Raw genomic sequence first — 25,581 nt, forward strand, 5'->3', positions numbered from 1 at the left:
TCTATTATTTTGATAAAATGTATTTGATATAACATGCATAACATCATTGTCTGCAGCAGAATCTGATGTTTGAGTGGTTATTGTGTTGAACAATATGTGTGATAAAGTGTGTGTACTGTACCTCGGATAAAGCCAGTGTATTTCTTATCTAAGCTTATCAAACATACACAACTAAATAAACACTAGAGCTTTAATGACAACCTCCATCGACAGAACTACACACAATCGGCACACTTTATCGTGTAAAGCATGTGTGCAGCTTAAAAATGTTTACATAAAGTATTAAATAGCACATCATTATCATATCAATTAACATTTACAAAATAACTATGTGTTGCATCTGTTTATGGTTGTTTTCCCATCTACTTTTAGTCATTTTGCTTGTATTTGTGGTGGTTTTTGATACTGTGTAATCATCGTTTTTGCAATTCTTTGTGGTAGTTTTCTGACTCTTTATAGTCCTTTGACTGACTGTTCAGTAATGATATCGACAAGCAAACTATCTCTCATCTTCTGACTCTGGTGGGGAGGGGGAGATCAGGTTTGCTGATCAGATTCACCATTCTAGCTAAATGAGACCCAATTTTGATAAAAACAAAACAGAAGAACATTTGTTAGCCTTTTGAAACACAGGCTTCAAAATAGAGGCTCGGGGGATCCAGTTTTTCCAAATGCCTCCCTTGATAAAGAAAAGGGAGGCATTTGAAAAACTGGCATGTCTCCATGTTCAGAGTGGAGCCAGACACAGATGTGATGGCAAAGCTTTTCATGAACACAGCATTTCTTCTCAGGATTTCAAGAGCACTTCAGTGAGCTGAGAGCAGCACTCGAGCTCAGCTCAGGCGGGCTTGTTTTGTGTCAACAGCAAAAGCTCGCCGGGGTCCAACCTCCTGGATGAGAGACGTAAACAACCCTCGCACAAAGAGCTCCAACAGTATGACTCATCCCTGGAGTGAATTTTGCAGTCTGGCTGTTTTGCCTCAAACAAATGAATAAAAACCATCAGTCCAGACAGAGGACCTGTTTCTACTACAGTCAGAGTTTTCAGATTATGCAGGCTTCACTCCTTTTAATTTAACTGGGTTGAAGAAAGCCTTAAGATTGATGGACTGGATATTAACATTCACACAAAGAGTGTTTTCATACTCTTATAAAGAGGCAATGAACTCATTAAAACACAGCAGATGACTAATTAATACATTAGTAATTTGCTAAAGGAACTGTTTCTCCATTGTTACTCGTCTTACTACAAAAGAAGAGACTAAAATAAAAGGGATTGTGCGGGGAAGACTCATGCAACTCATTTTTTAAAAACACATGTTGGCAGTGAAACCAAAACCTGAACTGAAAAACTTGTTTTTGCATAAATTGGAGGAAATATCAACATCTCCTCTGTTTGTCGTTCCTGCTCCTCTTTCCATTTCCTCCATGTTGCACCTGTCGGAGAGGGCGGGGTCAATGATGTCACCTGAAGCTGGAGGGGGGGGGGGGACGATCTCTCTCACCGACTCTCTCTCTCTCTCTCTCTCTGGGAAAGTTGTTCCTCAGGTCGGCTGTAAACATTCGTCTTCTACCTTAGACCAACAAACACAGCCTCCCCAGCATGTCGCCTCACGGGTAAAGAAGAGATACTATGCAGGACAGCGGATACAAAACGCTTTTCTCCAAATATTCCGGATTTGTGGAGGATTTTGAGTCGCCTACAGGATAAAGAGAGAGTGACGCTTCCGCGGAGGGATAAAGAGCAACGAGATGGGAAATATGATACTGATGGCGCTTCTGCTGGCTCACCTGCCAACGGGTGAGGCTTTAAATGTCCTTCACATTTATACTTTAGTAGAGTAGCATTGGCTGGTTTTTCAGCGGAAACGCAGGAATTTAAGTTGAAGCCACTAAAGCAAACAATCGAAACTAACAGTTGTGTGTACAAGTTAATTATCGACAGGTGGAAATAGGACAAGGCCGACTGCTGTCACGTGACTGCACGCTATTATAGTAAAAAGAAACAGTTCCCACAGTGGAAACAGCCTCGTTATGCAGAATACAGTACTAAATATAAATCTTAATAATATCAAATGGTCTTGGAAAACAACATGTTGATGAGGACATTGTGTTTGTCATCAGAGGCATAAATATTATTTTCACTATGGCTTAATCTGCGATTGCTAAAATATTAGATCAATTATAGACAGAAAGTAAATCAATTATTTTCATAACTGAACAAACTTTTTAAAGTTGTTTTTCCAAGTGTCCCAATGTGCTTGTGCTCGATATCCTTGTAAATTAGCTAAATAAGGATGCAAATGCAAAAAAAAAAAAAGATTATCAATTTGTCTGCAGATTATTTTCAAGATACATCGATTAATAGATCCTATCATCAATAAAACATCAGAAATAGTAATAACATGAAAGATGATAGTCATATTCCTAAGAGCCAGGATGATGTCACTAAATGTTCAGATATTCAGTTTATCTAGTTCAGACAAGAAAAATCAGGAATCTATGAAAATATGCATTCTTTCGTTGTGTGGAGAGATCTCTACTTTTGTCTGAAAACTATGAAAACCTGCAGTTAAGTTTTGTAAATGTTTACATGTCTTACATGCTTTTTGGACTGGATGGTTAAGAGAATATGTTCCCAGTTTTGAATTCAGTTTTATATTGTATTCTCAATAAATAAAAGGCAAAAAGCATGAAGAGAAAATTGTTACTTAGAAAACATTTGCAAGTGGATAAAATACACACAGCTGGGTTATGGATGTACACGTGATCATGATCATGACGTTGTGGCTTATGGAAGAATATTTGCTTACTCGATTAGCTGTTTAGAAAAAAGAAAAAGAAGAATAAACCGATGACACTAAAGCAGAAATGTACTGACTCCAGCTCTTTCAAAATATTCTCTACATTAGTTTGTGACGAGCAATTTGAAGATGTCAACTTGAGCTCTGGCAAATAGTGATACACATTTTTTACACTTTTCTGACTTTTAATGTATCAAACAATTCAGCGATTTCTTAAGAATATAAGTGTCAGATTGATCGATAATAAAAATAATTGTTAGTTGCGGCCCTAATCTATCTACTGTTTACATTTTAAGACATAAACGGGCAGCACATGTCGGACACTGACTGACATACATTCATCTCTATCAGATTTGGACAACTATTTCAAACAGAAAGTGTTTGACCTCAAACCTTAACTGCTACTTTTCTCAATTAGCACAGGTCGCCTGTCATCAGCTTGTTTTCTTCAACCCTACATTGCTGATTATGATTGACAAATGTTTTTGTACCAATGACATAGTAAAATATGTGCACACCTAATGACTTCTGTTGTAAACTATTAACCAGTTTGGTCAGATTCTTATCCATCCAGCGCTCAAGAGCAAAGCTGCTACACAAACACACAAGAGTTGATTTCCCTCTCTAAGGTTACAGTGATTTTACTATTTTGTCATCGTGGGTGCTGTTATTTTACATTTTCTCATTATTTCAACAGAGCTGCTGTCCATCCAGGTGATTGTTCCAGAGACGGAGAGGAGCACGACTCTGTTTGCCTCTGTGATCCTTCGCTGTGATTACACTACTTCAGCAAACGTTCAGGATGTGCTGGTCACCTGGAGGTTCAAGTCCTTCTGCAAAGACCCGGTGCTGGAGTTCTACTCCACAGGTGAGGCTGCAGGTGGAACGAGGCACTGATTTTAGTGTGCGATAGTATAGCTGAACCAAATTTTTATTTTTTTAAATGGTGGTGTGCATAAACAAATGGCAGACACGGTGAACTTTTTCACAGTAGCTTTCATTCTCTGGAGCACTAAAGACTTGTTTTATATATTTTCTTGCTACTAACTACAACCCTGTCTCACAGTAATACTTTTATCAAAATAATAAGGAAAAGTTTTGATGGAGTTATCAGTCCTAAATTGTTCACTGACAACTTGTTACATTTGTTTTTCCCACAATACAGTGGGTACGGAAAGTATTCAGACCCTTTTTTCGCATTAATGTACACTCAGCAACCCATCTTGACAGAAAAAAACAGAAATGTAGAATTTTTTGCAAATTTATTAAAAAAGAAAAACTGAAATATCACATGGTCATAAGTATTCAGACCCTTTGCTCAGTATTGAGTAGAAGCACCCTTTTGAGCTAGTACAGCCATGAGTCTTCTTGGGAATGATGCAACAAGTTTCTCACACCTGGATTTGGGGATCCTCTGCCATTCTTCCTTGCAGATCCTCTCCAGTTCTGTCAGGTTGGATGGTGAACGTTGGTGGACAGCCATTTTCAGGTCTCTCCAGAGATGCTCAATTGGGTTTAGGTCAGGGCTCTGGCTGGGCCAGTCAAGAATGGTCACAGACTTGTTCCGAAGCCACTCCTTTGTTATTTTAGCTGTGTGCTTCGGGTCATTGTCTTGTTGGAAGGTGAACCTTCGGCCCAGTCTGAGGTCCTGAGCACTCTGGAGGAGGTTTTCTTCCAGGATATCTCTGTACTTGGCCGCATTCATCTTTCCTTCAATTGCAACCAGTCGTCCTGTCCCTGCAGCTGAAAAACACCCCCATAGCATGATGCTGCCACCACCATGTTTCACTGTTGGGATTGTATTGGGCAGGTGATGAGCAGTGCCTGGTTTTCTCCACACATACCGCTTAGAATTAACGCCAAAAAGTTCAATCTTGGTCTCATCAGACCAGAGAATCTTATTTCTCATAGTTTGGGAGTCCTCCATGTGTTTTTTGGCAAACTCTATGCGGGCTTTCATATGTCTTGCACTGAGGAGAGGCTTCCGTCGGGCCACTCTGCCATAAAGCCCCGACTGGTGGAGGGCTGCAGTGATAGTTGACTTTGTGGAACTTTCTCCCATCTCCCTACTGCATCTCTGGAGCTCAGCCACAGTGATCTTTGGGTTCTTCTTTACCTCTCTCACCAAGGCTCTTCTCCCACGATTGCTCAGTTTGGCTGGACGGCCAGGTCTAGGAAGAGTTCTGGTCATCCCATACTTCTTCCATTTAAGGATTATGGAGGCCACTGTGCTCTTAGGAACCTTGAGTGCTGCAGAAATTCTTTTGTAACCTTGGCCAGATCTGTGCCTTGCCACAATTCTGTCTCTGAGCTCCTTGGGCAGTTCCTTCGACCTCATGATTCTCATTTGTTCTGACATGCACTGTGAGCTGTAAGGTCTTATATAGACAGGTGTGTGCCTTTCCTAATCAAGTCCAATCAGTTTAATTAAACACAGCTGGACTCCAATGAAGGAGTAGAACCATCTCAAGGAGGATCAGAAGAAATGGACAGCATGTGAGTTAAATATGAGTGTCACAGCAAAGGGTCTGAATACTTATGACCATGTGATATTTCAGTTTTTCTTTTTTAATAAATTTGCAAAAATTTCTACATTTCTGTTTTTTTCTGTCAAGATGGGTTGCTGAGTGTACATTAATGCGAAAAAAAATGAACTTTTTTGATTTTAGCAAATGGCTGCAATGAAACAAAGAGTGAAAAATTTAAAGGGGTCTGAATACTTTCCGTACCCACTGTATCTGCTGTTCCTATAGAGTATCTCCTTGTACTAAAGCATGATCAATATTTCAGACTTCACACAGCTCCCTCTGAAGCCACAAAAGGCTTCATACAACTTTTTTATTGTATATATATGCATACAGGAGCACTGTAGACTGTTTGTTTTGACCCTGTTAAAGGTTAAAGGAAAAGTTGTGGTATTTATTAAATATTGAAATCACTAGACAGGGCGTGTTTACTTTGACATTTAATCTACATCTTTCTCTAATCTTAACCGAGTTCTTTTGTTGCAAAAAAAAAGACCAAAAAAAACCAACCATGGTGTGGTACAAAAATATAGCATTTCCTTCAGTCAAAAAAAACAAACTCCAAAGAACATAATCCAGACAGCATTACGTTTTCCAATAAAACATACTCCTTGGAGCAAAGTAGTACATTTATCCAATTTCTAGGGGACTGGGTTTATGCAGCAGCTTTTTGGGAACAGGCAATTTGGCCAGGTTTTCGGTGTAGCCAATCTACACAGGCTTACATTTGTTAGAAGAAGTTGTCAGAAAAAGCTTATTAAAGATCATAACGGTTTTCTCATTTTGAATTTTGGTCAGGGCCCTATTTCAGAAAGTAAGAAAAACTCTGAATAAATTAATCCTGAGACGAGGGAATTTCTGTTGTTTTACAGTTTCAAAAAGAGATGTGACTTAAACACTGGGTCTGTTACCATAGTAACTGGCTATGTGAACCTAACTGCTTGATGGCAGGTTTCTTTAAAAAGCCCTGAGTGTTTCTCTGTCACCTCCCTCTTACAGAGCCAGCTCTGTGCACATAGTTGATGTCAGCTGGCACTGAACAAAATTCCATAGAAAAATTTAGATTATATGTAAATGTTTGAGCGGGATCAGGGTTCAGCTGCAGAATGTAGTTTGAATGTCAGTTTTTTAAATAGGCTACATATTATGAGCGTGTTTACCAGCATTTCAGTGCCATGCTGTTGAGTAACAATCCAAATTGAATAAATAACATTTAAAATCCAATGTATTTAAACCTTTTAATCACCCAAAACATTATTACCGGGTCAGATTGTGAGCTAGCAATCATGTCTCCTGTCTATTGATTTATATAATTTTTAAATTTTCAACAATATTTTCAAATTCTTCAGTTGTTACCTGTCAGATTAAAGCTGAACATATATACTTAAAATGTAGGCTACAGACAAATCCACCATTTCATCATAGTCTGGTAGATTATGATTAATAATACAGTTAAACAAAATAAAACAAAATAAACTTTTCCCCTCTCTGACTCAGGCACATAAATATGCACAGTCCATATATATCTAACATGATTAATATCTCTACTTCCACTGCAAAATGAAAATGTAGTCCTGCCTGTTGGTTACCTGTTGCCATGGTGAATCGTGGAATTGGAGCTCCATTGACGATGGCTTTTTTTCATTCCTCGAGCCTTACTCAAAGTGAATAAACTCTGATCAGCTGTTCTGGAAACGAAAACCCACAGTTTTCCGTGTCAGGGTTGGTCTAGAGGTTTGTTAAACCTGCTTTCTGAAACAGGGCCAGGATGTTTTTCCACAGTAGACATTTTGTCATGTCGTCGCAGGAAAAACTCAGGTGTTTCTAAAACCACTAACGATGTTCAACAAGGTGCTCCAGTTCCAGTTGTATTGTAGCAATCATTAATGTTGATTGGCACCAGCTGTGCTTCTCTTGCTATGATGAGTCAACATGTCTGATGTGAAAAACAGTTCAGGGTTTTTGGGTGTGTAAGAGATCCTTCTCAGAGCCGTGCTTGAAAAAAGAAGTTCATAATAAGATGTAACTAATGGGCCTCTTTTTTTGTCCCGTTTTATTATTTTATGCTTTTTATGTCATTTACAAGTTATAAACTTAAAAAAGAAATTAAAAACTGCAAGAAAACAGTAGTTGAGTAATAACTTCTCAAATTAGTTTTGATGAACATGGTATTGTATTAGAATAGCAGTATTTTGTAACATCACAAGTAAGGAAAATGATGGTCATGATAATGTCATTAAACACACAATAACTTTGAAGCGGCAGCAACACACACAAACGTATGTGATTTACATTTTTTTTAGCTAATTGCTTTTAAATTATTATTCAGCTTTGATAACCTGCTGAAACTGAAGAGCTGATGGTTTACATCTTGAAGTAAATGAGTGCCGCAGTTATGATGGTTGAGGAGCATGAGGTAGACCGATCTGGTAGAAACAGAATATGCAATAAATTGAACGCATTTCATTGTATTTTCCTCTGTTCCGAAGCCTATCAGGCCTCTCTGCAGCTGGGTCAGGACCCCTCCAATGACTGCCCGGACCGCCAGCGTACAGTCCGCACTGTGATCCAGAAGAGGGGCACCAATGAGCCCATTCTGGGTGCAGAATACAGAATACGCAAAATAACCATTCAGAACAGTAAGTTTAAGCCCATTATAATGTTGATACAGTCTGCAATATCTATAGAATCATACATTACTACATTTTAAAACACTGTACAGGCGGCATACGTTTGTATAGAAATAAGGAAAATGTATACAGTTAAATGGGTTATTTTAGATGGATTTAGTCTGGATTATGAACTGATACTGTTAACAAAGAACTATTTGCCAATCCGTTCATTCCATTACAAAGATTTGAAACTACAATCATGTCATGAACATCTTTTTGTTTGAATATTTTCCCATTAAACTGCAGTGATCCAGTTCAGAACAATTTCAACCGAAGTGTCCTTGTCTTATTTTATGATGAAGTAATGTGACGTTGTCTGTGAACAGAGGCTGACCTGGTCATCAATGAGGTGATGTGGTGGGATAACGGCGTGTATTTCTGCAGCATCGACGCTGCCGGTGACACGTCGGGCGACTCGGATCGTGAAATCAAACTTATCGTATACCGTGAGTTTCCTCAGTTCAGGTTGTCATGCTCAATTCAAGGTCACACAGAGCCTGAAACGACTTTCTGAGATCGACATATCAGTAATCATGTTGCTCTTTACTTGTTCCAGACTGGCTGACTGTCCTGTTAATCATCATCGGTGCTCTCCTGCTCATCATGCTCCTCTGCATATGTTGCTGCCAGTGCTGCCCGCAGAAGTGCTGCTGCTACGTCCGCTGCCCGTGTTGTCCACAGACATGCTGCTGCCCGGAGAAAGGTACAACAGATTCTATTTGTCTGTCAGCGGACACTTCAATACTCTTTATAAAAACAATAAGGTCACATTTTATAGATCATGTTACACAACTATTTATGCATCGATCAAACTCTTTCTCTCACAGATTTCGTATTTGCTCAAGCCCACATATCAAAATCTGACAAGTCAATACCGAGTCACACAAACCTTTGACTCCCTCTTTGTTTTTCAGCTGTGATGCAGCACAGGATGATGAAAGACGCTCAGAAGGCTATGTCTCCTTGGATGAACGGTCAACCCATTTACGCTCCCATTAGCTCCAACGCCTCCTCTCAGGGCGTTCCCATACTGTACTCAGGTGAGGGACACAAAAGTACACACAAAGGACTCTCCTTTAATGCTTTGTGGAATCTGATAGGTTGTTTCATCATTCTTGTTCAGACTCAAGGGCGTTTGTTTGGTTTATTTACTTGAACACTACTTTTATGTCTATATTTAGATTCATATCAAGAAAATAACACAGTATGATAAAAACAGTTTTTGGTGCTTCCAACAAAAAATACAAAAGTCTGCGTAAACCACCGATTATGCTAGTATAGCATTATTAAAACCATATTTCTTTAATAAGTATAAACTGTTGTATTTTAATCTTCACTAAAAAATAAAGCAGTGTCCTGTCTGCCTTATTATTATTGATTGATTAGTTCTGTCACCTTTTTATGTGATTAAGATAATACTTAATTACTGATTTAGGAACTGTTTTATTTGAAAACATCCAGATAAAACTATAAGAAAGGGGAGATAATAATATGGTATTGAAAGGTCCCTGTGAAAAATAAGCCCTTGTCTAGTTTAAAGCAGCTATAATCAATATTTTTATATGAATTATTGATCACATGACTACTTGAATGCGAGATGTTCATAGTGATGAAGCTGCAGATAGTTATCAACAAATTCCGAGTTTCCCTTCAGCTCTAAAGAGTCCTGGTTAACTTCTACCACTCCCATAGCAAAAACAAAGCTCTTAAAAGCAAACGTAGCAACTTACCCAACACCAAGACGGTGCCATAAAGTGGTACCATAAAGTGGAGCCATAAAGCCAGGTATTTCCCTCTGCAGTGAGTGGAGAACAACACATATGTTACTCCCTAACATCTGAATATGTAAATCTGAAACTTTTTGCTCACAACCTATCAACTATATTAGATGAAAATGTGTAAATGTTGCGTTTACAGCTTGTTTCTGGTGCCTCAATGTGGCCAAAAGTTAGCTGGTGCAGATTATTAAAATCTCTCTCTGTCACTTTTGTTCCAGGCTCGTACTCGGACTACCCCACCAAACAAAACTTTGCCATGGCTCCCATGCAGCTGTCACCCATGGCCCTGCAGCATCAGCATCAGCATCAGCCTCAGTATCAGTATCAGCCTCCTCCTCATCCACACCATGTGAGCGGCAATGTGCATGGCAGCAACCGTGGCACTGGCCAGGTCTTGGACTACCTGGAAAACCAGGTGATGGGGCTGGATGTGGGAGCACATCAAATGCTTCCACACGCTCACCAAAATATGCACCCATTACAGCCTCAACTACAACCTCAGCTGGCTCCTCAAGCTGTTCCCTACACACCAGGGCCCCCGAGTATGTTGTCGGCCCTGGATGAGATGGGGGTAAGAGGGATGGAGAGAAGGGTGATCACCCTGCCTCCTATAATCCAGCGTGTACCCAGCTTTTCCTCACGCAGGGGGCCTGGCGGTGGAGACGGAGCCAGAGCTGGTCCCAGAATATCCAGCCAGTCCAGTGGGAGTACAAATCACTCCGGAGGAGGTCCCCCCGCGACAGTCGTGGCTACAGGGACGTCTCTCCTTCCAGACGAGGGATCCTGCGTGATAACAGCGACAGCTCCGGATGGGAGAACAGGCGAGCAGCAGCGCCACACAGGAGTTCGAGGAACGAGAGAGGAAGCTCGTCCAGGAGGAGAGGAGGTGGATCCAGACCGCGCACTCGTAGTCGGGACGACCTGATGGGGGAGCTAACCAGCAGAGCAGCTCGGAGGGAGAGGAGCTATTCACCTCCTCAGCACCGCAAAGGATCCTGGAGCTCAGATGAGGAGGACAGCAGTGGAAGGAAAGGAGGTAAGGGGAAGGATTGGCCAGAGAAGCCCCCCAGCTACTTCTCCATTGAGACCCAGCCTGGACGTGGAAACGGTCAGAGGAACTACGACCGCCTTTCTGTAAGAGCCAGATACTGATATACACTCTAAACCAATGGTCTGATGAGTTATTCTCTTTGGTTCATTGCTTTCTGTCTCCTGTTGCTTTTAGTCATGGCTTCTTTCCTTCATTACTTTAGCTATGCGTTCATTCAAGCATTTTGATCCAGAGAGAAATTTTTCACACCTTGACAACAATTTGTCGGACTGCTGTTACATTTAGTGCAGACATTCCCGTCCCCATTCGCTGAATTGTAATGACCTTTTTTTGGCCACTATGAGGTTAGGGCAAAACTTTAAGTTATCCAATACTTTGCATTATGAACAAATAACTGAAAAACTAAAGACATTCCCATCAGCCTCAGTTGTATGTTGTGTTAAGTGCTAATTAGCAAATGTTAGCATGCTAACATGCTTAATTAAGATGGTGAACATGTTACCATTATACCTGCTAAACATTAGCATGATAAAATTGTCATTGTGAGCATGTTAGCACCCTGTAGTTACCATTTAGCTCAAAACACAACTGTCCCCAGTATGGCTGTAGATTTAAAAAAAAAAAAAGAAGAAGTCTTATAGCTTTAGTCTTGACTGATTTCTCTCTTTCACCACCTTTATTGTACTTCTTTGTCATTTTGTCTTTTCTTCTGCTTGTGTAAATTGACTAATGGTGGAACAGGTCCTCAGATCCTTTACATAAATACGTATTATCAGCTTAATGTACTCTAAGTATCAAAATTAGATATTCTCATAATGCAGAATGGCTCATTTAACAGTGTTAAATAACAGAAAAACTGAAAAATATACTTAAATACATCTGATAAATACATGTAATAGAATTTGAATGTTGTACTATGTCAACAAGGAGACAATTTTAGATACTTTGTATATTACTGGGTAGATTTGTAGTATAGTACTGCATATCTTGTTTTTTAAAGTAAAAGTGAACAGTAACTGCTGTCAAATAAAAGTAGGTTACTTAAAAAAACAATATTTACCTCTGAAATGTAGTGATTAGAAGTAGAATGTAGCATAAAAAGGGAATATAGTGTGACATAATTGCACTCTAATCAAGTACAGTAGGTTACTTAAGTAAATGCACTTAGTTATATTCCACCACTGGTATTGAATTGTAGTAACTACTTCTTTAACCTTACTCTACCTCTGTCACTTTTTTCTCTTAGGATAGAAGTTCCCGTAGCGGCACCAGCGTAGTCATCTGAAACATTTCTATTTTTTTTTTTCTTACTTGTTCCTGAATGTTTCCAGAACGGTGAAAATGAAGACAAACAGAAGGTACTCTCATCAGTTCAATCAGCCTGCAAGAATATAGTTGCAAAATAGTGCAAAATGTAATAGTGAGTCCTGAATATGTACTGGATGAATATACTTTTACTCTGAATGTACTGTATGTAAGTGTATTGAAAACTATAATTTATGCATGAAGAAAAGCTGTCCAGTTGAGCCTTTGAATTGCAGATGTTATTAAACCCATGTGTGATTATTGATCTAGCTGTTTCAAACGGTGTAATTTGTGTCTGGTGATGGATCTTTTCCTTGTGTTTTTTTTAAAGTAAATGTTCAACAGTTTCAACAAGCAGACTGTTGGATACTGTGAGATCTAATGGGTTATTTAGGTTCATCATTGTGAACATGTAATGTGTGAGACAGATACAGTGTGTATTTGTTTTTTTTTATCATTTTAATTTTTCGCATAATTTCTTGTACCATTCAAAGTGTCTTTTTTTTACCTTTCACCCCTGATAACATTATAAGGCAGTAATTAAACGGGTGTTGTATGAAGATGTTTGTAGATGGACAGAGTTGGTGGACTTACTGAACCTATTGAATGATCAACACCAACGTATAATTGTGATTTCGATTTTGATTAATGTTTGCTTTTTTACAAACATGAATAGAGATGTATCACGATGTGTATGTTTTAAATAAACCTTTTTACATACAGCTAGTGTGAAGGGGGTCATTTATATATTTTTTATACATTATATAGATTGATCATTCGATCTGTTGGTCCCAACTGAACCGAAATGATCCTTTTAAATCAAAAGGCTGTTCCTAAAGATGGACCATCTGGGCAAAGCGTGCAATTTCTAAATTTATAAAACTTATAAAAACAGAACAATTTTTGCTTTTACTTTGCTCACATGGTGCATAATCCTAAATAAAGTTGCATTTACATCAGATTAATACAAACGCATTGACACAGGGAAACACATAGAAGGAATTAACTCAACTGAAATCATATGGGGAAAACTATTACAAATTGTGTGTACATAAAATCCAAGACTTTAAATTGGTAATCTAACTTGATTGAGAACATTGTGCTCTGATCAAAAAGTTTGAATTGGTTTTGGCTCGAAGGATGTGTATATAAAAATGTATGTTTAGATTTAGATTCATTTTTTTCTGTACAGCAGTTATGCTAACTGTAGCCTATATTCAAATAGTGACAATGCGCTTGTTTTTTTATGTATGGTGAACATGTGGGTTAATAGTCTTTGTTTTTTGTTTGGGTTGTGTGTTGTATGCCAGTGGTTCTCAAACTTTGTTCAATGATGTACCCCCTTTAAATACAACGTAACTGAACAAAAGTTGCGAAACTTGACGATTTGAAATGAGGTATATTTGATATTGAATGTGGTTTATCCAGATTACATTTACATTATCACTTAATAAAATATAATTATAAAAAAAAGAATGCAAGACTGATATTTCTTTAACCCTTCAGACCCCAATTATGTTCCAAGGTTGTGAAAAATATAATAATGACTTTTTCCCATCCTTAATGCAACCAGAAATTTTTGTTTGGGTTGTGTGTTGTATGCCAGTGGTTCTCAAACTTTGTTCAATGATGTACCCCCTTTAAATACAACGTAACTGAACAAAAGTTGCGAAACTTGACGATTTGAAATGAGGTATATTTGATATTGAATGTGGTTTATCCAGATTACATTTACATTATCACTTAATAAAATATAATTATAAAAAAAAGAATGCAAGACTGATATTTCTTTAATTATGTATTTATTTATCTCACGTACCCCATGCAGTACTCCAAAGTACCACTAGGGGTAGTCCTACACCCATTAGAGAAATACTGTTTTTAGCTGAAACCAATGCATTCATGTGACTCCTGTGACTCTGGACAAAACACAGTGAAACTGCCATTTATGACTTATAAATAGTATTGATAGCTTGTACACAGCACACTTCATAAGAACAACATTTTGCCCCAGGGGAAACATAACAAGTCAAACCAGACATAACTGCACTACAACATGCAATATTGTTTGATTTGTAGTCAAGCATTGCTGCCAGCAGGGGAAAGCAGATGCTATTATCAGGATCTGATCTGAGTTATGTGGTGTTGGTGGCGGTGCATGACTTAAAGATTCTTCCATAGCAATGTTTTTCTATAACATACAGTACCAGTCAAAAGTTTGGACACACCTTCTCATTCAACTACTTTGAAGAATCTAAAATATAAAACATATTCTGGTTTGTTGAGCATTTGTTTGTTTACCACATAATTCCATATGTGTTCCTTCATAGTTTGGATGTCTTCAATATAAATCTACAATGTAGAAAAAAATAAAAGTGAAAATAAAGAAAAACCATTGAATGAGAAGGTGTGTCCAAACTTTTGACTGGTACTGTAATAAAGCCATGGAACTTAAACAGTGCCACTGTTGTATCACCAATGTAGTTATCATAATAGCATAACATTATGAGATGTATTCAAAGATAACTATGTTGCACTGTGAGTAACTTAGAGATGATGAAGATGAAGATGGGACCTTTGTTTACTGAGAGGAGGGGGGTTGGGCCTCGCTCTGATTGGTGGCTCCAGCGGGGGAAGTGCGACCGTCAATATCAGAGGATCCTGGATCAGCTGTTAGCTGTCGACCCTCCACAACATCCACTGAAAACAGATAGTCACCGCTTCGTATGCAGATTGAAGTCAGACGTGCAGCAGCTTCACCCCGTTTTCAGGTGAGACCGATATGAACAGTAGCCGCTCTGCTAGCTAGCATTAGCCGCTGCGCAGCTTGTCCCGTTAAGAAACATCGATTCTGATGTTAGCAGCTCAGCTAGCTACAGCTGCATGTAGACACGGACACAATGGAAACATCGGCTGACTTGTTGTGTGACTTGTCATTATGTATACTCTGTATTCGCACTGACAGGCTGCTCTGACGCACGCTTGGCGCAGGTTGTTTACGTCGCATGGAGACCTTGTGGTATCCCCGGTATGTGTGGCGTTTCTAGGTCGTGCGTCCGGTTGCTCCACAGGACGGTGAGTTGTTTTACCACCGGCTACATTTGACTGACACTCACTGCGCGTTGTTGTCTGCAGGCAGCATGAACTCTCTCCCGGGAAGAGCCGCACTGTCTCTGTGCAGGCGCACGGCCGCAGCGGGCGGGATGAGGGTCTTCGCCGGTTCCCCGGGTCACCCCGCCGGTGGCATGCCCGCCGACAGGGCCTCTCTGCAGGCCGTGCGGGTCTGCCACTCCGGGACGAGTCGCAAGGGCAGCGTCAGTACCAAGAAGCGGGGCTACGACATCACCAGAAACCCACACCTCAATAAGGTGAGCTCTCCTTTGTGCCCGGCGCAGTTCATATTATTTAATGTTTCAAATGTCTGCAAACATTGTTCTTTTATTCTACATGGACATGAACACGGATGGCACAACAGCAGAATATATCTATGTTTTTTATGCATGTTGGAGTCACTGGTTTTTATTTATTTATCAAAAATCCATAGTCTTTTGGTCTACAAGTACATAGTGGAAAAATGCCCTGCTAAAATCTTCAAATATTCAGTTTATTGTCATAATTGAGAATGGTCATCATTTTAGCTTAAATAATACTTCCAGTCAGAGAATCAATGGGCATCTTGTCCTCCCATGTTCATTATAAATCATCCAGCTCGCACATGATTTGTGACCTGTCAGCGCAACTTATTTATATCATCATCTTTGAAGGCCTCATAGTTGCTACAATTCCTTCTATTCATAAGGTAGCTTTGTGAAGTTTAACACTGATGATGGATTGTGTGGTTTTGTTTTACACCACATGTATAGAGGTAATGAGGACTGGACTGCCACAGGTCTGATGGAAATGTACTGTTGAAAGCCACTGAGAAAAAAATAGATTAATGTATTCTTGAACAAATATAACAATTGTCATTCTTGTGTTCACAGTAGTATGAAATGTTTCTTAAAGCACAAAGTAATGAAAGCGTACAACTCCATGCAAAATCTGACCTTCGCTGACCCTGTGTTCACACGCCTGTGTCTACAGACAACATTCTGACCCATATACCATGTTGTATGGTGGTGGTACATATATAGACCGAATACCTTGGAAGTACCACCTGGTACAGCACAGGTGTGGTGCATGAATGCCAGAGCTGCTATCTAAGTGAGATAGTTGAGTGGTTAAACGCCCAAATCTGGAGCTGTGAATGGTCTCTCTTGTCGATTCCGCTAATGTGTTTGACTCGGTCTGCTTTCTCTCTGTCTTAACTCAACCTAAAAATATGAATAACACATTTTGCTTTTTTAAGATAATCATAACTTGTGGCAATTGCACTGCATAAAAACATAAAAATAATAATGGTTTTGAAGTCACAGTGTAGAGTCACTAGCATTTTTTCAGAGTTAGATTAAAAAAAAATGCAGCAGTTACAGATCTGGTTTAAAAGAAACCTCCACCAAGTGACTCGTCAACCTTTTTTTGTTTGTTTGTTTTACTGCATTTTCCCCCCAAAACTCTGTATCTGGGAATACTTTTGTTCTGCCTTGCACGCTCTAGCAGGACAGATACAGACCATTTAGCTGAGTTCCTTCCTTACTCCCAGTCAGCAGTTACTCTATTCGCTGACTCTCAGGTCGAGTCAGTGGAAACAGTCAGGAAGTTAAGCCACACAGTGATGAAAAAATGTCATAGTTCATCACTGGGCTGTGCTTTAACATTTTCAATGATCAGATTTTTAAGACTTAACTGTCTAGTAAGAAATCAAGTAACTTCTTACTCTTTCAACAACCCTTTCATGACATTTACACACATTTTGTCACCATCATACGGTCTTGGTCAAATCCCAGTTGACACTGAGTAGCTCCACTGGATTTATTAGCTGTATTTATTGAGGAAGGCCAGATTTCTGACCCCAATCGCTAACTTCTTTCTTTCTGCAAACCTGCCAAACTGATTGCAGTGACCTCTCGAATGTCAAACCAAATCAGATCATAACCATATAAATGCACTTGTGATTATATGGGATGCTATTATGTTGTATCCTCATAGTAATATGTAGCTGTACAGTATAGTGTTGTTCAGCCGTATCCTCATAACACTCCTCAATGGAAAGCATACAGCTTCTGGAACAATTGTAGATGCATTGATTGTAAGATGAGGGAACTATTAGCAACTAAATATCCAATCCACTATCACATTTCACGCTCCAGCATGATTAATTTACCGGCACATGGGTGTGTTCAGATATTTTCACAGACCCGCAGTCGAAAAAACACAACCTGACCTTAGAAGGCCAGTTTGTTCCCCATGTAGGTCAGTGTTTCCTCTGCTGTGCAAGAATCCAGAGGAAACGGAGAGAGAGCTATACAGCAGAGACGAGGAAAGAGAAGTGGAGCTGACAGGGGAGGGAGCTCAGGCCCCCGCACTATTGGACAGAATAAATAGAATAAACCTCACGCTCTCCTCCAATCACTCTTTGGGAAGACTGCCAACTTCTAGACAGAGGAGCGGCAGCACTGACCATAACCACAAGGCAGAGGGGTACAAGGCTGCTTACCAGAATAAAAGCTTGGCCTTGTCTTGTTTACTGCTTTATGTGAACAAAACATTCATAGGACTGTTTAAATGTTGCTTTGTTTCCAGTGTTTCCATGCAAAAAAGCATCATTTGAGTAAACATCAAAAAGACCACTGTTTTAGGGCGCTGGAATGAGTCATCACCAACCACACTCTGTGATGACTAACACATGACTCACTGTGGTCTGGGTTGTATGATTTCTTATTTAGTTAGCGGGCCTCACCCTGTGCAAACTCTCTCATGGATCACAGTGTTGTATAACTGCTCCTCTTCCACTCTGCAGGGAATGGCGTTCACCCTGGAGGAGCGCCTACAGCTGGGCATCCACGGCCTGCTGCCCCCCTGCTTCCTCTCCCAGGATGTGCAGGTGCTGCGTGTCATGAAGAGCTACGAAACACGCTCCAATCCTTTAGACAAGTGAGGGGAACCGACTCAGACATTTACAATAAAGCACGCTGAAGTGCTGTTCAAGAATACAGCTGCAGATGTTGAAAGGGCTCAACGTATCAGGGGGCTGTCCCACTAGTTTGGTCTAATCTTCTTTAGAAGGTCACATCTGATTCCGGCCCACCATCTGCTTTTGTTCTTGACAGTTGTCGTATGATTAAAAGTTTATTTATTGTCACATGAAAGACTTGTATAGCGACATCCAGTGGCCAAGTAGTTAAGACACATACCAGATAACTGCAGCATCTCTGGTTTGATTCTGTCCGGAGACATTTGTTGCTTGTCGTACCTCTCTCTCACTATATTTCATACAGAAATGTTTTAAGCACAGTTACAATTAACATAAAACAGAGGAAATATTGCAGCAAAACAAAAATGGCGATGTTGGCTCTATTTCTCAGGTACATCCTGCTGATGACGCTGCAGGACAGGAACGAGAAGTTGTTCTACCGTTTGCTGACCTCTGACATCGAGGAGTTCATGCCCATCGTGTACACTCCCACTGTGGGCTTGGCCTGCCAACAGTATGGCCACGCCTTCAGGAGACCACGGTGAGACGAATCACATCTGCACTATAGCTACACAGCTTCACTGTTTGTTTAGGTCTTTTTTCATCCTTACATAATGTTAAATATTTTCTATGAATTACCATTTTTTAAAGTACACCTGGCATTTCGGCCCAACATCTCTGTCACAGTTTGGTTTCCATTAATATCACTTTGGATGGTTAAACTTGCTGAGACTTAAAACTGGTTTGAGTAACTTCATCCATCACAAAGAACACAGGGTGTTGTTTTGGTTTAATTTGAATTTCATTGTTATGATCGGGTAAAAGACAGAGAAGAGAGCGAATCAATATTTGTTTAATTAACATTAGTGTGTCAGTTTTTACTAAAAACTAATTTAAACCGAAAGGGTGGGTAAATTGAGGTCAGTTGTACTCAATAAAATAATAAAAGCAATGATAAATCTATTGAAAAACTTATTTGTGTGTTATTAATAAAGTTTGCTTATAACAGCTCGGAAGTAATTTTCAAATTCAAAATCAACGTTGACCTCTGTCACTCTCCAACCTGCACAAAATAGACATTAAAAAGTACCAAAAATTCCTATATTATACGTTTGAATAAGTTTATATTCTGTTAACTTCTGTTTATTAAGGGTTCAAATAATCAGTGTGATGGACAACGTTCCTCAGTTAAGTGTCTGATGATTGACTTTCATGTCTGACTGCAGTGAATGAAACTCAACAGCGTGCAGCAAACTGATCTAATAACTTGCATCATCAAATCAATACTGATGCCCTATAATTGAGACCTACTTTTTTTTACAGAGGACTCTTCATCACCATCCACGATAGAGGCCACATCGCCACCATGCTCAACTCCTGGCCCGAGGAAGACATAAAGGTACACACACATACAAACACACACACAGCTGCTTAATGCATGGGAATCTAACACACGGTATGATACATATATTACTGATTTGTGTCTCCTGCAGGCCATTGTGGTGACTGACGGGGAGCGTATCCTCGGCCTGGGTGACCTGGGAACCAACGGCATGGGCATTCCTGTCGGGAAGCTGGCGCTCTACACGGCCTGCGGTGGTGTTCGGCCGCAGCAGTGTCTCCCTGTGCTGCTGGACGTTGGCACTGACAACCAGGTGTGTTGGATTACACGACTGCAGGACGGCCGTAGGGATGTTTTATGAACAGCTGCAGCACTTCACATCTGACTCTTATCAGTTGTTAATTGATAGGGCATATCAGAGGAGTTTGATCAGCCGTAAACAGAAAGGTAATGTCACGTTGTCTCGCATGAACAGATTGATTGACTGACTGATTTTGTTTATTGTCCAGACGTTGCTTGACGACCCGTTGTACATTGGACTGAGGCACAAGAGAATCAGAGGAAAGGAGTACGACGAGCTGGTCGACGAGTTCATGCAGGCAGTGACGGACAAGTGAGTAGAAGCACAAAGGACAAAAAGAACGTGCGAGTGACTCCTGATGTCCGACTCTATCACTCTGTCGCTCTGCAGGTACGGGATGAGCTGTCTGATTCAGTTTGAGGATTTCGCCAACAGCAACGCTTTTCGCATCCTCAACAAATACAGGAATCGATACTGCAGCTTCAACGACGACATCCAGGGTACTTAAACACGCACAGCCTCCATCAGGCGGCCGGGGCCTTCACTGCAGCTTTATACACACATATTTATATCTTTTTTTTGTTTAAATAGGAAAAAAAACATCCAACCATTACATAAAAACCTCCCATCACTTCCCCCCCCAAAAATGATTTCCAAAAGAGAAAAAAAACATACAGAACATAGGATCAAGATGTTAATCTCAATGTCACAAGAGAATTTTACAATCTCTTCATTCCATTTCCCGTATCTAGCCAGAACCATAAATGACTCACTTAGATACAAGTAATCCTTGAAATACCACTCTCAATAGCGCTTACATGTCTGATCATAAATACGGACACAGTTCATTTCGTTATGACCTTTTTTAAAGCAGTACGTATTTGTGTAATGAGTGCAGGGAGGAGGCGAGGTGTCCATTAAAGGAGAATTATGCTCCCCCTGCTGGAGTCCTCTGGTAACTACTCCCACTCTTACTACTGCTGGTGTGAGGATGACATTATACACATAAAACATAAGAAAACACTCAAATATTGTACTACAACTGCTGCAACCCGCCCCTGAGGTAATTATCAAAATAGGAAAGCAGAAATGTATATATTACACAAAATTATATTATTTTTTCAAACTGTTGAACTGGTAGAAATATGCAACCAGTGAAGAGCGGCCACAAGAACATCATTTCTTTACCTTAAATTATCACAAGCCAAACAACTGAAAACCACTTGTCTAAATTACAGTGCAAGTTTAATTGTTTTCTTTTTTTCTCTTCAGGCACGGCCTCAGTAGCTGTTGCTGGGATCTTAGCTGCTCTGAAGATCACCAAGAACACACTCTTAGACCACACCGTTGTTTTTCAGGGCGCGGGCGAGGTGAGAAGATTTCTGCTCACTGGAATTCTTTCTGTTCTGTAATAAAAAATAACTGTCTATAATCCCTAAAACATAAAACTCAGCTCGGGTGACACATTTTAAAACTAGCCGAGGTCGATGGAGAATTATCCTATTTATTTTTTTGTTCTTGTTTTTTTGCCAGGCTGCTCTGGGTATCGCTCACCTGCTCATAATGGCCATGGCCAAAGAAGGAGTAAGTAGAGAAGAAGCGGCCAAGAGAATCTGGATGGTGGACTCAAAAGGTCTCATTGTGAAGGTAAAGTGTGCATCAGTCATTCGCTAAGCCTTCCCAGATATCAACTGTGTGTAAATAATAATAAAAAAATCCTTTTAATCATATGTAGGGAAGAGGCAATATCAACCACGAGAAGGAGGAGTTTGCTCACGATCACCCGCACATAAAGACCCTGGAGGAAGTGGTGCACACCGTCAAACCCACTGCGATCATAGGTGAGTCCAACTGGAAGGTCACATTGTGGTTCTTAATGGTGTTAAAATAAAACCCTTCATAACTCTCATTGTTTGTTTCCATTTATGGTCATCAGTTGTGGAAAAACAGAGAAACTTATTAAAGGTGAATTTTTGTCCCTCCAGCTTTGCTCAGCACAATAACTACTCGGTAATTTCCTACAAATCAACTAACTCTCAAATATTTAGATGTATATGTTCGTGTTCATGAGTCTAAATTCGAACGATGCATGTGTGATGAACTGGAAGATATTCTCAGACTTTTAATCAAACATGACAGCATTGTTTCAAGTCAATCTTTTGTGTTTTAAGATAAAAGAAGAAATTGAAGAGTAGAAATCAATCAATAGGTTAAAAAAAAATGTCTTCACAGTAATTGACAAATGTGGTCTGAATCCTACAAAGGGCACCTTTCATTCACATCGTCTCTTTGGAGCTGGTGATGTTTAAGTAATTCTTCGTTGATGGATTGTCAACTATGTTCTGTTTCCTGGACATAAAGGAGTGGCTGCTATCGCTGGAGCGTTTACTGAGAAGATTATCAAAGACATGGCGTCCTTCAATGAGAGGCCAATTATCTTTGCCCTGAGTAATCCCACCAGCAAGGCGGAGTGCACAGCAGAGCAGTGCTACCAGCTCACAGAGGTAAAATCAGCCCAACTGTAGATTAAAGGTGCTGTATTCAGAAAGGTTTACAATTGATGCAAATCAGGCTTACGGTTCACTGTGGAGTTATTCTGCTTATATTCAGTGTTTCTCACACAAATATACGACTGTGTGTACACTTGAGATGTAAAAAAAACACTCTTAATACATATCTTACCTCTTACAGCATTTTAAAATCCAATTTATTAATTAAATCAGTTATTTTGCTAGTGGTTCTCTTTTTCTATGCTGTTATTGATACATTTCTCCTTTTTTTTTTTTTTTTTTAAGCCACATTGCTGCCCCAGCTGTTATTCATGTGTGCAATTGCGTAGAACTGAACACAGCTGTTGTAGTCCATTTCATTTGGCAGACATGGACAGATTTTGAGGTTTTAAACGCCAACATATTAGAAAGTTAGACACCAAGGCCTCGTCTAAATCTAACAAAACATTAAGAGGCTCTGTAAGAATTTCCCAAAAATGTTAAATATGTTAACTGAACTTGCCTTTTCAGCAAAACGCTAAACCGATCACATGGTAAAACTGAATTCGGTTTTCATAATGAGCTGTGGCCTTTTAGATTCATAATTCAACTTTCCTTGTCAGAATGCAGAGCAATCATTGTATAAATCCACACTTTGTCTGTTGTCTTTTACATTAGCGCCCCCTGCAGTCACAGAAATGTTTCAACAAGCACAGCAGTGTAAAAAAAAAAAAAGCCCCACCCATTATCTCTCAAACAAACAAACAAACAAACAAACAAAAGAGAAGCATATCATTCTGTTGTCTTAACAGAAGTGACTCAGACTCAGTGTTTTCTCTCTGTCCTTTATTCTCCCCCTCTCTTCCTCTTCAGGGCCGGGGCATCTTCGCCAGTGGAAGTCCGTTCGACAAAGTGACACTGGCTGATGGACGCACCTTCCACCCCGGCCAGGGAAACAACGCCTACGTCTTCCCCGGAGTTGCTTTGGGTGTTATTGCCTGTGGAGTGCGCCACATATCTGATGATCTCTTCCTCACCACCGCAGAGGTATCTTCTTCACATTTCTACCACTCATTTATGATGCATTAACAATTACTTATGAGGACGTGAGTTCTGGGAAAAAAACAACTTTTTATTTTGTAAGGTGGCACATGATGGGTAAACTTCAACCAATAACGATTTTCCAGCCTATGAACACCTTCGCAACTTTTATAGTATTTTGAGGCCTCTCTTTCTGCACTTTCCAATCACCTCTATTGTTTCAGGCGATAGCTGACATGGTAACGGAGGAGAACCTGGCAGAGGGAAGACTCTATCCTCCTCTCAGCACCATCAGAGAGGTGTCCTTCAAGATCGCAGTGAAGGTTAGTGATCTCTCTGTGTGGTCGGCCCTCATTCCTCACAGTGGATTATGTGACTTCAGTCAAGGTTCAAATATGATGGGGGAGGGTGGTATAAATATTGTGGCATGGTAGTTTGGTGTGCGCGCGTGTGTCTGTGTCTAGAGTTAGTTTGTCTGAAAGTGTTTATATTGTGATTTTGTGGGTAACTACTGTTATTGGGAAGTGTTAAGATGTGAGGATATTGTTCTTTTAAAACTTTCTTAGTATTGGATTTGTATTCCTTAATTCCATTTAATGTAAATAAGCGTCTGCTAAAGCTGATTTATATTTTTAAGAGATTCTATTTTTTGGTATTTTGCACTAAAGTCTATTAGGAAAATGAAAACTCTAAATATTAATGAATAAATAATATCTTTAGAGAATTAACACTTATAAACTAATCTTCTTCATCAGGACTGTATGTATGTGATTGAATCTGAATTGATTGACACTAAATTCAAACTCAGTTGTTTCTAAATCCTGATTGGTTCACTGAAGTACATGACATCCACTTTAACAGTGAAAATACAGGAAAACAGAAATATTTCCTGTGAAATAACGAAAAACTGATTTATCTTTGTAAAAAAATATTTTGTTCATGTTTGATCCTATAATTTGTAGTAAGAATCTATAGTACAAAAGTAACAAATACATATTTGTTTTCCACTTTTCCTTCCGTTTCCTTCTCTGCCAGATTGTCAACTATGCATACAAGCACAACATGGCTTCACTATACCCTGAGCCCAAAGACAAGGAGGCGTTTGTGCTGTCTCACATCTACAGTCCAGATTACGACTCCTTCGCTCTGGACACATACAACTGGCCACAGGAAGCCATGGATGTCCAGGACGTGTGATCCTGACTCTCCCTCTCTAAACTCAATATGCTGATGTGGTGTCACGTACAATTTCTGCATTGCCTCTCTTTGTTTCTGTCTTTCATTTATAAATGTTAGTAAGCCTCTGCCCTCCTTGCAGAGGGACAGGGGTCATTATAATTTAGATGCCAAATAGACGGTCTCTATTATTCTTATTATGAGTGTTGAAATGTTAAGTACAATCTTTCAGTGCTGTACCTTTTTTGTTTTGTCAGTTCTTTGTACCTCATTGAAGGTCTTGACTGAGTAAAATATTTAATAGCCGCACACATTAACAGCATATCAAATATCATGACAGGACCTTTAAAGCTTTGCAACTTAAACTACACTCCCTCTACTAGATTTCCCTGCTAAGATGTCATATTTAAAGTCGCATTGACTCAAAATCTGTTTTTGAGAGATGAATCGGAGCTAAAATAAGGACGCAGTGGTTAAAATGAAAACACGTTTCCTCTTTTCTCGACACAAATCAACAGTGAAATCATGAAGTTTAAAACAAGACAAAAATTGAACAGAAACTCTCGGTTCCTCCTGTTTGGCCTCAGGAGATTAAAACCTTTTTTTGTACCTTTCTATCTGCCCACATGTTCTAACCTGCACACAAGATCTAAAAACACTCCACAATGTGTTTCTACATATCTGCCTCCCTTTGAGAACTAGTTATTCTTAATGGGAGGGAGGCATTGTTGGGGATTTAGCGTCACCATCAGGATGTTTTTCTATACAACGGTGTCTTTTCTTTTAGTTTTGTACAGAGCTATTATGTGTTCTGGTGTTTTTGCCAAAGTTACTGATGAACTGTATCTTCTATTTTACTCCTAGAGAACATGATGCACTGCAAGCTTTAGTAGTGGAAGATATTTCCAAGTTTTTAAAGGGAACATAAAACTTTTTAAATAAAATTGTCAACAAAATATGAGTGACTTATGGTGTTTTTTAGGGATCTCTTTTGCATACATTTTTGCTTCTTGATAGTTGCAAA

At 39.6% G+C, this 25,581-nt stretch overlaps 2 protein-coding genes across 2 annotated transcripts; both read left to right on the plus strand.

Annotated features, from left to right (window-relative positions):
- Nucleotides 1–1,535: 1,535 nt before the first annotated feature.
- On the plus strand, nt 1,536–13,584 carry ildr1b (immunoglobulin-like domain containing receptor 1b). The gene is given in 9 exon segments (XM_054615000.1): nt 1,536–1,801; nt 3,502–3,672; nt 7,819–7,968; nt 8,328–8,447; nt 8,558–8,704; nt 8,916–9,041; nt 9,998–10,507; nt 10,510–10,913; nt 12,077–13,584. Coding segments are annotated over 9 exon segments (1,716 nt in total). The 5' UTR covers nt 1,536–1,752; the 3' UTR covers nt 12,116–13,584.
- Nucleotides 13,585–14,766: 1,182 nt separating this feature from the next.
- On the plus strand, nt 14,767–25,505 carry me3 (malic enzyme 3, NADP(+)-dependent, mitochondrial). The gene is made up of 15 exons (XM_054615083.1): nt 14,767–14,906; nt 15,271–15,503; nt 18,035–18,168; nt 18,600–18,749; nt 19,532–19,607; nt 19,702–19,863; nt 20,060–20,163; nt 20,242–20,351; nt 21,124–21,221; nt 21,385–21,498; nt 21,587–21,692; nt 22,213–22,355; nt 23,214–23,387; nt 23,606–23,704; nt 24,417–25,505. Exons 2-15 carry the CDS (start codon nt 15,276–15,278, stop codon nt 24,576–24,578), a joined length of 1,860 nt encoding a protein of 619 aa, XP_054471058.1. The 5' UTR covers nt 14,767–14,906; nt 15,271–15,275; the 3' UTR covers nt 24,579–25,505.
- The last annotated feature ends 76 nt before the right edge of the window (nt 25,506–25,581 follow it).

Source organism: Anoplopoma fimbria, chromosome 16, assembly GCF_027596085.1.
Source record: "Anoplopoma fimbria isolate UVic2021 breed Golden Eagle Sablefish chromosome 16, Afim_UVic_2022, whole genome shotgun sequence".
In the NCBI taxonomy this organism is placed as follows: Eukaryota; Metazoa; Chordata; class Actinopteri; order Perciformes; family Anoplopomatidae; genus Anoplopoma; species Anoplopoma fimbria.

Bases quoted from the DNA above. Each gene is read 5' to 3' on its own strand.
- me3 (XM_054615083.1), top strand. From the start codon at position 15,276: ATGAACTCTCTCCCGGGAAGAGCCGCACTGTCTCTGTGCAGGCGCACG. The intron at 18,750-19,531 runs GTGAGACGAATC...TTTTTTTTACAG, and splicing joins CACGCCTTCAGGAGACCACG to AGGACTCTTCATCACCATCC. The intron at 20,164-20,241 runs GTGAGTAGAAGC...GTCGCTCTGCAG, and splicing joins ATGCAGGCAGTGACGGACAA to GTACGGGATGAGCTGTCTGA.